This window comes from Pecten maximus, chromosome 11 (genome assembly GCF_902652985.1).
Source record: "Pecten maximus chromosome 11, xPecMax1.1, whole genome shotgun sequence".
NCBI classification, from domain to species: Eukaryota; Metazoa; Mollusca; class Bivalvia; order Pectinida; family Pectinidae; genus Pecten; species Pecten maximus.
In genome coordinates, this window is record NC_047025.1 from 16,494,373 (window position 1) to 16,506,987 (window position 12,615).

Consider the following 12,615-nt stretch of genomic DNA (forward strand, 5'->3'; position numbering starts at 1 on the left):
TTTTCATAAAACTTTTATTATGGGAAAATCACAAAAATACCCTAAAATCAATTAAAATTTTTCGATTTTTTGGAATTTTTATATGCATATAAGCGGGAGTCGGTGTTTTAGTCGATGCAAATACACGGGATTAAAATACAAAGATAAAGAAGAAAAAAATCGGGACATGATAATATTATGCAAATAAGCGGGATATGCAAATAAGTGGGCTCTTCTGTATACATAAGTGGGTGTATTTGATACCTGGACAAGTCATTAGCATCCCTAATTATCACCAGAGGAATCCATGCCAGGGCTCCAGCACGAGTTTGATCGGAAATTTTACAAATCATGCTAAATGATGTATTGTTTATATTTAATTTTGATGATTTAACTGAATGTTACATTGAAATAGTTCTCCGACTCCAGTTTAACGTCATTTCTGACTGATTGAAAGTGAAATAGAAAGATGCTACAACATCTTGCTGACAAAATACAATAATTCAATATTTTTTATATCAGTTGTTAGATAATTTTTGTATAAATGTTATTTTCATTGTTCCATCGTTTTCTACACTTAGTGCTAGGTCTTGTGTTATAATTGACCCAACTTATGGTTCAAGGGGCATACAATTGCTTGCTTGGTTATTTTAATAACCCGGTTATTATAATGTTTTACTGTGGAAAGTAGAATATTATAATAAGTTGGATCCACTGTATATGCAATTGATATATCAATAGAATGTAAGTCTATTTGACTTAGATACTTCTGCAGGAGACAACTAACACTCGTTAATACTATGTTCAAGAAGTTATTGCTTCTCGTTTCAGGTGAGTTCCTATTTTGACAGAAAACATTTTACTGGAAACCCGATGGAGAAAGGCTTTCCTTCTAAGATGTGGCAGTCACTGGCCAGACATGACTCTGTTCCACCACCGAACCATGCCATTATACAGGAGGAGACATGTATGTGGTAGAGGAGTGGTACCTGTATCAGGTCCAGCTAGTGGACAATTATCCTTATTTACATCACATCAGCAGAGGGTACGCTTGTTAATATAACTCATCATTGTTCATTGACCCTTGCGTAAAGTACTGTTTGTATTCTGTTGATCAGAGTTCTGTTCTAGTACTTATCTTGGATTTCAATGGACAAGTTTCTCTGTAACTGGAAAGCATTGTAGACCATTCTTCTATGATTGATAATAGTTGAATGGTCGTGTAACTAAGATTTATATTCAAAACTGGAACTAGTGCTACAGTAGTGATATTCACAGCAGGAGCTTATACTAAAGGTAGTGGTGATTTTAATACAACCTAAACCTGTCCCATATATTGCAGTGTTGTTTTACCACTTAGCTGGTCTTTGTGGAAATAACATTTACTACTGACAGGACCTGGTGTTGATGAAAAAAAAAATTCCTGAAGTTGTTACGATGTTGGTCTGAAAATGGCTCCCAAATGCTTGATAATCTAGTGCTGCAAATGCTTGATAATCTAGTGCTGCAAATACTTGATAATCTAGTGCTGCAAATGCTTGATAATCTAGTGCTGCAAATGCTTGATAATCTAGTGCTGCAACATTCCTGTAAAACAGTGTAATTTGACCATACTCTTAATGATGAAAATCAAAGCTTATAAACCCCAGTGTTTGAGGAATTTAGCATGATGAAATTGTGGTGATAGGCAAGTATCAAACTAGGTACATTCATGTGAACATGTAGAAGTTTATTTTAATTTTGGGTTTTGTACATGTTGAATTCACCTGATTGTGTGTTGTGCACATAATTCTAGACATACAGACTTTATTATAGGAGTTTTGTTCAAAGTTTTTTTTTAAAGCAAGTGGTTACCTACAGGTGTATATCATTTGGTAAAACAGGAAACTTGTGTTCTCTGGGCAAAATCATTGATTGGTTAACTAAAAAATAAACTTTTTGCAGTGCCAAGGAAAAGTAAACAACCCATTTAAAAAAAAAAAAAAAAAAATTTTTTTTTTTTTTTATCATACAATATGTCTTTGCTGCTTCAGTTTACTATGTTTATATTTATGCAGTAGATAACATTTGACTGATTCAGCTCACTATTAATGGTTTTGATGGTGAAGTAGCCTATAACAGCTGACATCTATGTGGGATAGCTGTTGTCCACTTGGATATCCCAATGTTACTATTGCTGACACATCTGACATCCAGTCTTGATCATTATTGTGACATCATAGTACAGCAATTATAACTTCGCACATAGCTTCACTCTTAACAATTACCTGGCACAATTTTTTGCAGTCTTTTGATGCCTGTCAAATCAAATTTAGTATGTCTTTTAATTTGTCTGTCTGGCATAAACTTTTGTTTGTCGGGAGATCTCCTGCATTTATTAACTGATCTCTTGGAATCTTGGTATGCATTATAATCATATGTAGTTGTGTTGTCCTGAAAAGGATTTATTACAAAAGTTATTATCCTCGGTTTATTTTGGTATTTGTCTAGAGATCTCATTCATTTTTCAACCCATTTCTTTGAAACTTGGTAGGCTTTCCTGAGAGGCATTTTGATTCGACTATTTTTGCAAAAGTTAATCTCTTTTGTTTATTTCAGTGTTTGGTTTTTGCCCAGAGATCCTACATTTTTCAAATGATTTCTTCGAAACTTGGTAGGCTTTATGATCATGATATTAAGTTGTGTTTAATGAGTTGGAGACTACTTAATAACTCTTGATTACTGGTATTCCTCAGACTGTTAGAAAATTGACTTTGTAGTGAAAGTAAAGGTGAAGGTTAAAGTATGCCACTTATAACCATTCATAAGGTGATGTGAATCTTATTTCAGTGCATGGCAGTATAATTATATAACACTATAATAAAATGAGATAAAACTAAATTAAAGACTGAAGAAAGGAAAGAAAAGCCTTGGTAATCATTGGATCTATAGTACCTCAACCCAAGGTTAAAATTGTAAGATGATAATATATCCTTCTTAGGTTATTCTGATAATCCTTAGTCATAATACAGATTTATGAATTAATAATGCTTCACCATTTATCGGCTGACTTTTTCTAACTTTCTTGTTCGTGTCATTTAATTGTCGCATGTTTGTACTGCCATTTAGTTTTAATTAGTAGAATATTGAGCATCAAAACACATCAGTAAATCATTGAGTAGCCACGTTCAATCTAAATATGTTGATTTAATTTAGGAATCTGAAGAATGAATCACCTTCAATTATTACATTTATTGTTGCTTTCCCAATATAGTTTAACAGCCTTAAGATTAACTGGTGAAGAGGAAAATATTTAGATAACGTATATGTTATGTCTTTATTAAAATAGTAATGGTGCTTTAGAGTTTTTTCTGTATGGTAGGAACAGATACCACAATGTATTTACTTGCTTTAGGTATACATATTTAGAATACAGTGTATAACTCTTTGATAAATCCAGTAGCCAAAACCTCATTGTCAAGACGACTGTCATGTTGTAGTTAGTACAGTAATTTAGTATGATCTGTTTAAATCTCGTAACATTACCTAGTATGATCTGTTTAAATCTCGTAACATTACCCAGTAAGATTAATTTTATTTCATAAAACCCGGTTTTACATGAGTATATACAATATTTACCATAGATACCAAGGTCTTCCTCCGTGTGAAGATTACACCAAAATGTTTCATAATACTTTTTTCCCCCTTCATTTATCAGATGTGTTTTTCACTTCAGACCAACAGTGAATACTGAAGTTGTGATATTTAGGTGTAAAGAGTTGTTTTCTATATGTACACAATTTATATATAATGATATTGTAATTCTGTATACCATTATATAATACATATATACGTATATACATAATTCAATATATCAAGGTTTATATATTAAAATGTCAGTTATATAACATATTACAGTTGTTATAGCAATCCATACATCAAAAGAAATCATTAGAAAAGTCTATGTTAAATATGTATCAGTCATCTATTCTGTACCCAGTCATTTTGATTCTGTAACAAGTCATTGCAAATAAATACTGTATATTAATTGTTAAAACTCTTATATATATATACATATATATATATATATTGTTAAACATAGGTTTTCTATTATTTACCTTTCGTCACCTTAATGTACTTACGTGGTGTACTTGGTTTTTGAAAACGATTAAGAATATATTGCTATAAACTTATGTGTGATAATGGACCAGCTGTGTTAGGTCTAAATCCAGTCCATTTCATTGTGATAAAAATACAATTCAGGGTCACTATTTTACAAGTATACACTGTTGTATATGAATTAACAAACACCTTATTGTTTAAACATTGTAACCATTTTTTTTTCAAACTCCCTTTAATCACACTTAAAAACATGTTACTGTGTATCAATATTACCATTATGTTCCTTATTTTTGTTGTGTATAAACATCTTTTCATTTCTGAGTATCAATAGTTTTTGTTTATGTGTATATTGTTTTATTTTGCATATTATTTCCTTTTACTTTATCAATATTATTTTTTTGTGTATCTAAATCTTTCTAGCCTGTATCAGTAACAGTAGTTTTTCCCTTTTATAAATTTTGTTTTCCTCCATATGAAAATTGTTTTTTTTTCTGTGTATAAATAATTGATATCATTAAATTGTACATGTATTCCTAGTATAAGCTTTACCATCTATCCCTTTATTTATCTTTGAGATCCTCTCCTCAAAACATATATTAATTGCCAAGTGTGTTCCATTACTGTAAGGTGCTCTTTTAAGTTATGTTGTGTTCGTCAAGAATCTTTTTGTTTATTTACAATGGTAGTGAAAAATCAGAGCAACCTATATACTTATACATATGGCCATTTCTAAGGAAGCGTTTCCAGAAGTCATTTAACCAAATTGCTGCTTATGTAAAGTGTTGTGATTTGTAGAAATGAAGGGGAAAATATATTTGCAAATCGCTATATAATGTTCCCTAGATATATACTGAAACTGCAATTATTGTTTATATGTTTATACTGAAACCATGCTGATTTTTTTTTTTCATTTGTTTTCTCACATGGTAAATAATTTTGAATATTAAAAATGATATTTATTTTGAAGCAATTAATAATACTACATAATCTAGTCATTTTATCTATTGTTAATCAGTAACTATTATTATTTTGCATTTAAAGAATAACTGGTACATATCATTAAACAGATTTAAAAGAAAAAAAAAAAAAAGCAACAAAAAAACTGGGCTTAAATTTCAGTTAAAATATGCCAGTTTTTTTACGGTAGTTTCTACTGAAGGTTAATTTGTGCAAGGGGATGAGTATAATAATTAGCTTATTCTTACAGCAGGTTCTATCAGGGAATCTGATGTTCAGGGGGATGAGGTTCTATCAGGGAATCTGGTGTTCAGGGGGATGAGTATAATAACTAGCACATTCTTACAGCAGGTTCTATCAGGGAATCTGATGTTCAGGGGGATGAGGTTCTATCAGGGAATCTGGTGTTCAGGGGGATGAGGTTCTATCAAGGAATCTGATGTTCAGGGGGATGAGGTTCTATCGGGGAATCTGGTGTTCAGGGGGATGAGGTTCTATCAGGGAATCTGATGTTCAGGGGGATGAGGTTCTATCAGGGAATCTGATGTTCAGGGGGATGAGGTTCTATCAAGGAATCTGATGTTCAGGGGGATGAGGTTCTATCGGGGAATCTGGTGTTCAGGGGGATGAGGTTCTATCAGGGAATCTGGTGTTCAGGGGGATGAGGTTCTATCAGGGAATCTGGTGTTCAGGGGGATGAGGTTCTATCGGGGAATCTGATGTTCAGGGGGATGAGGTTCTATCGGGGAATCTGGTGTTCAGGGGGATGAGGTTCTATCAGGGAATCTGATGTTCAGGGGGATGAGGTTCTATCAGGGAATCTGATGTTCAGGGGGATGAGGTTCTATCAGGGAATCTGGTGTTCAGGGGGATGAGGTTCTATCGGGGAATCTGGTGTTCAGGGGGATGAGGTTCTATCGGGGAATCTGGTGTTCAGGGGGATGAGGTTCTATCGGGGAATCTGATGTTCAGGGGGATGAGGTTCTATCGGGGAATCTGGTGTTCAGGGGGATGAGGTTCTATCGGGGAATCTGGTGTTCAAGGGGATGAGGTTCTATCAGGGAATCTGGTGTTCAGGGGGATGAGTATAATAACTAGCACATTCTTACAGCAGGTTCTATCAGGGAATCTGATGTTCAGGGGGATGAGGTTCTATCAAGGAATCTGATGTTCAGGGGGATGAGGTTCTATCAGGGAATCTGGTGTTCAGGGGGATGAGGTTCTATCAGGGAATCTGGTGTTCTGGGGGATGAGGTTCTATCAGGGAATCTGGTGTTCAGGGGGATGAGGTTCTATCAGGGAATCTGATGTTCAGGGGGATGAGGTTCAGGGGATCTGATTGAGGGAGATTCATGCAGAGGTAGGGGATTATTGGAAAGGGAGAGTGGGGGGTTTACAGAATAGTAAATGGAAGTGGTGCATTGTTAGTATTACAAAGTATAACAGAATGATCTGTAGATAAATGTTGATTATAAAACAGGTGTAAACAACTATATTTTCATATGTAAATTGCAAATTTAAACATAAAAAAATCTATCATAATCCAGTTATTTGGGAGGGGGGATTTGTTATGAGATGATGTATTGTTATTTAGATTGATAGTAATCTTTGTGGGAGGGAGAAAACGAAATGGCGAAGTGACAATGTAAATTGTTGGATGTTAACCTTGTATATTGGTATGTGATATTGTAGTCAGTTATTATTTGAATTTGTACTGTATATAAAGATGTCTATTATTGTTTAAGTCGGTAGTTTATAACCTGTTACGATTAGTAAATTAAGCAGATCATATCACTATAGAGAATGTTTCATTGATGCTTGGCTTGTGGGTGTTTGCTGACATTCCTCACAGACTAAATACTTTAAAAAATTGTTACTACATCTATGGTGTAAATTCCACACATCAGCTTTTATGTGCAATAATAAAACAGTATTCTTCTGATAACCTTGAAATTGTATTGACCCTGTTCGTTGTGTAACTATTAAAGCCAGCAATGAATATGTTAATATTACCACTAACTTAGCACTAAGTAAGTTGTAGTTCATATAACAAGACCTCGGAGAGGGGATGTCACTTCGGATGAATATTTCATTGTTAGTATGTTTTGAAATGGTTACAAGTTGCAGAGGAAGAAAGTATATTAGTGTTGTTTCAGTGCCCCTGGATAAGCTATAACTGAAACAATATAGATACAATCAATAAACCACTGTAATAAACCTGTCAAATGTAGGTACTCAAGTCTGGTTCTTGTGTATACCCCATTGTTATTCCTTTTCATAGGACATGAAACCCAGAACTCTTACCTGATATTTCGACCACATTCCGTAATCAGTTCCATTTAGTAAAAAGAAAAAGAAAAAAAGTTCAACACTTGGTTGAAATGTTTGTTCTCAAATGGTTGTGACAAACAAAATATGAAGATGTAATGAACGTAAAATAAATCTTCTCATTCCAGTTCATGTCTTGCATACTTTTAGTAAGCAAAATGTATGATCCAAGGTAATGACATTTTTATGGATGGTGCTAAACACTTGATTATTTCCTGTACTCCTATATACTACTGTATGTCAAAGTCTTGTCAATTTGTTTTCTAATTTTTACTTTCAATGACTAGATTTATGCCAAACAATTTTGTTAGCCAGATGTTCAGTGGAACAAGAAATATGGCTGTTTTTGCATAATATTGTGAATTCAGTTGCATAATTGTGTCTGTTTTGGGATGTTTTCTGTCTTACGAATACATACATGTACATGTAGATATAAATGAATTCTTTAATTTTGCCTGCCCCATTTTGGTGTTTCTTTTAAATTCAATGTATTTGGGTATTAAGCATCATTTCAGGATGTTACATTTCAATACCAGATAGATGGTGGTGTAGCAGATATACCATTATTTATATTTATACTAAATCTTTTAAACTTCAACTTTGTCCTTGGTAACCAAATGGTGACGTGATGCAAGTAATGCTCTCAAGGCCTTCAAAGGATGTTTTATTTTAGGTTAGGTGGATTCAATTTTAAACATTTTAGCCTGAGGGATCGCTACACAAAACTGGTGTAAGTGGTATAGACAAGTAAAATAAATCGGGCCGAATCATTTGAAGGTTATTCTGTTGGAATAATTTTCCCTTGGCCAGATATTAAATCAAAATGAAAGATGTGAGCTCCTGGTTCATAAAAATACATAGTTAAACAGGAAAGCTGGAGATTTAGATGATAATTCTAAAGTACAGCTGGGCATATTTTAACTTGACATGTACTGAAATATTCATGATTAAACATAACATTTTTGACATTAGGTGAGTGATACAGGTCCTTTTTCCCTCGTTTATTTACTAGGCTAAATCTTCCATTGCTGCTGTTCACGGTTTTATTAATGCAATGTCACACCTTTTTGTTTTTCTTGCCTGTCATGTTATCAGCATTTATTTTGTTAATTTGAAATCGCCAAAATAAAACTTGTTTCATTTTACATAATATGTTTATTGTATTTTGTACACACCAGTCTGAAATGTGTCCATCCCTCTATAGCTACCAATAGCCTCAGCAATTTTCCTGTGTCACTTTCAGCATTAGTGGCTGGGTGGTAAGATGGCTGGGACCATTTAATCAGGGTTGTCAAGACACACATGTGAAGAGCACCTATGAATTTAATAGTAGATACAATATAATAATGTATTCCAAATGAGCATAAAATCGGTGATGATAGGGTAAAAAGGTGGAAATCTAAACACGAACCCTAAGGGCCATATTGGGCATCCAAGTTCTGAAATACCTACTGATAGATGATGTTTTTAAATTAATAATTTGACAAGCGAGATCTTGAAGGCAGGTCAAGGTCATTCAATTGAACACATTTTTTCAGTTTACTATCAAAGCATGCCACTGTCCTGATATCATGACCCTGGCCTCTTGGTTATTGAGAAGTTGTTTAAATATATTAACACATTTGACCTCTGTGACATTGAAAGTAAGGTAATTCATTTGAACACCTTTGGAGGCCCTTCATACGCAGCATAAAAAAGTCCCAATATCATGGCTATGGGCTGCTTGGTTTTTAACAAGAGGTTGGTTGAAGATTTCAACACATTTCACCTATGTGACCTTGAAAATGGGTCAAGGTCATTCAATTGAAAAATGGCCCTGGTTTCTTGGTTATTGAGTAGATGAAAATGTAAATTGTTAACAATGCACAGTAGACAATGCATGACACGATGCTGTACAAAATGCAATCACAATAGGTTACTAGAAACTTTGTCTCTTGTGACCTAAAAAAAAAGACATTAGAGAAGTCAAAATTGGCTTGAATAATGCTAAATATAGAACTGTAGGTCTGATAAATAATGCTAAATATAGAACTGTAGGTCTGATGACCTCATAAGTCAATTGGATTTGACCTCAATTTGATAGAAAATACTAAATCAAATGTCTTCTAAAACGATGTGTGGCAGGACAGGATAACCTAAGTTTGGTATGGATGTAGGATACCTTCCTTGGGTATGTCCTTTTTGAAGAGTTTATTGATTCAACAACAATAAAATAGCTCTAGTTGGTATATCATAACCAGATCACATGCAAGGCAATGATATGCCCATCTTGTCATTTAGCTTATTTCAACACCACAATATCCCAACATCAACACTTGCGTTCATCAGTCTTTATTCAATGGTCATGCTTGAACCCTTCTAACCTTTGAACAGATTTACTATGTTGTATTCTGGACCAGGAGGCAACATAACCTTGACTCAAAATCTGTGGTGGGCATATTATTGTGATACTATGACTTACCAGTTAAATATATCTGAATGAACCAATTAACAGGATAAATGTGGTATATAAACATCAAGTATTACAGACTGTGGACACTACGGCAGTAGATCTTTATTGGCAAAAGGAAATGTGTGGAAGCCATTCAATGTTGGAGGTGAATTTATTAATACACAAATGCATTGTACAATAAAATATTTAAGTTGAATGTTGCTTTCTTTGAACAGTTCTTTTATGATGAGGTATGGTAGTTGCATGACCTAAACATTAATGTAGAACTTGGGAATGCATCAATGCACGAATCTGATTCATACATAACATGCATACTGTATGTCACAGGTAATATAATCAATAGGCTGATGAATTAAATGTTTTGATATTCAACAGTTGGCAGAGGAAAAAAATTAATGGTTTATAGGAGACCGAGTGTATTAGTCTCCAAGGATTTCAAACTTATAGATTTTGATAACAGAGTATCATTAGATTGTCCTTAACTTTCATTAGATTGTCCTTAACTTTCCCAGGTGTAGGGGTATACACGTTTTGCTGTAATGGGTTTTTTCCTTTATCTTCTCAACTTAGAAGAAATATTTGTTGGTAAACACGATATATAATAATAAGTAAAATGATTTGGTGGAGAAATAGTACACAGCTACCATACCTCTTTTTATCATACAAGGACTGACACACCTTTATCCTTGCACTAGAGTGTACAATACTTCAACACACCGAGATAACCAGCCATTTCTATAACAACACAATAGTATAAAAGCACTTTATTTAGGATATCATAATGATAAAAGTTACATGTGACAGTCCATGTCACAAAACCACTACAATCATCTGTCACACAAATATGTATTTCTTCTACATGAAGATCAGATTATTTTGCATATTTATAGACTGAACTCTGTAAAGAAGAACATAAGCCTTGAAATCATCAGTCAGTGAAAAATCATTGTGCAGATCTTACAGATATCTCACTATTTTAATTTATTGAAGTTGAAGTATACACGGCTCAAATTCCAAAGGAAAAAACTCTTTTTCCTAATTTTCTATAATACATGTACTCATACTGATGTCATAAATGACCCCTATAATGACAATATATTAACCCCAAACTTCACAAAAATCATCCAGCAATTCTGATGAACCACAATGGCGCTATCTATGACCCTTGCATCTGACAAGGTTCTGCACAAGATCGGTAAATGTCGCACTGTCAAATTGTGACTCTTTATTTATGTAAATAACCTACAATAAATACAATTTCTTGACCTTTGACCCCTTGTTAAGACCTTTAACATTGTAGTAAGAGCTGTAACACATTTCTGTTATGATACATCCATTTGAAATTTGCTGAAAAATATTCAGCCATTTTGAATTATTATCCGGGCATGAAATGACAAGACAGACATCAGGCTTAATGGACAATATGATACTATATATATCAGCCCCATTCAGAATGGTATAAACACATGGAGATAAACCTGTGTAAACAACTTTGGTTTAAATTCTAGGTGGTTTTTGTCAGTCCTAGTTAAAATCAAAGGTGTTGCATTTTACACAATTTAATATTCCTTTGAATAATATCAATGTCAACCTACTGTTAAAAAACAATTTTTGAGATGAACAATTACATTTTTGTGACATAACTTTCAGGACATTTTATAAAGTCCTTATGATAGTCAATACTTTATTTATGTGATTTCTTGTATTAAATACAAGTACTGTTTATTATATATCTGACTAGATGTTGCAATACACGTGTGTGTAGTGTACAAGGGAGTATAGTGTATGTAGTGTACAAGGGAGTACCGTGTATGTAGTGTACAAGGGAGTACCGTGTATGTAGTGTACAAGGGAGTACCGTTTATGTAGTGTACAAGGGAGTACCGTGTATGTAGAGTACAAGGGAGTACCGTGTATGTAGTACCGTGTATGTAGCGTACAAGGGAGTACCGTGTATGTAGTGTACAAGGGAGTATAGTGTATGTAGTGTACAAGGGAGTACCGTTTATGTAGTGTACAAGGGAGTACCGTGTATGTAGTACCGTGTATGTAGTGTACAAGGGAGTACCGTGTATGTAGCGTACAAGGGAGTACTGTGTATGTAGTGTACAAGGGAGTACCGTTTATGTAGTGTACAAGGGAGTACCGTGTATGTAGCGTACAAGGGAGTACCGTGTATGTAGCGTACAAGGGAGTACCGTGTATGTAGCGTACAAGGGAGTATAGTGTATGTAGTGTACAAGGGAGTATAGTGTATGTAGTGTACAAGGGAGTACCGTTTATGTAGTGTACAAGGGAGTACCGTGTATGTAGCGTACAAGGGAGTACCGTGTATGTAGCGTACAAGGGAGTACCGTGTATGTAGCGTACAAGGGAGTACCGTGTATGTAGTACCGTGTATGTAGCGTACAAGGGAGTACCGTGTATGTAGTACCGTGTATGTAGCGTACAAGGGATTACCGTGCATGTAGTACTGTGTATGTAGCGTACAAGGGAGTACCGTTTATGTAGTGTACAAGGGAGTACCGTGTATGTAGTGTACAAGGGAGTACCGTGTTTGTAGTGTACAAGGGAGTACCGTGTTTGTAGTGTACAAGGGAGTACGGTGTATGTAGTGTACAAGGGAGTACCGTGTTTGTAGTGTACTAGGGAGTACCGTGTATGTAGCGTACAAGGGAGTACCGTGTATGTAGCGTACTAGGGAGTACCGTGTATGTAGCGTAAAAGGGGAGTACCGTGTATGTAGTGTACAAGGGAGTACTGTATAATTGACACTACAGATAGAAGTTTTTTCTCAC

At 34.6% G+C, this 12,615-nt stretch overlaps 1 protein-coding gene and 1 long non-coding RNA gene across 3 annotated transcripts in view; both read left to right on the forward strand.

Moving 5' to 3' along the window:
- The window catches only part of LOC117337438 (arp2/3 complex-activating protein rickA-like), a 28,117-nt gene extending 26,173 nt beyond the window's left edge, over nucleotides 1-1,944 (forward strand). For both annotated transcript variants that reach the window (XM_033898423.1, XM_033898422.1), the window contains exon 13: nucleotides 811-1,944. In XM_033898423.1, coding sequence (XP_033754314.1) covers nucleotides 811-957 — 147 coding nt within the window. In that variant the 3' untranslated portion in view covers nucleotides 958-1,944. The remainder of the gene's footprint in view (nucleotides 1-810) is intronic.
- Nucleotides 1,945-5,454: 3,510 nt separating this feature from the next.
- LOC117337440 lies at nucleotides 5,455-8,510 on the forward strand. Its single transcript, XR_004534830.1, has 2 exons — nucleotides 5,455-5,493; nucleotides 6,152-8,510. It is a non-coding gene; the product is annotated as an uncharacterized LOC117337440 (long non-coding RNA).
- The last annotated feature ends 4,105 nt before the right edge of the window (nucleotides 8,511-12,615 follow it).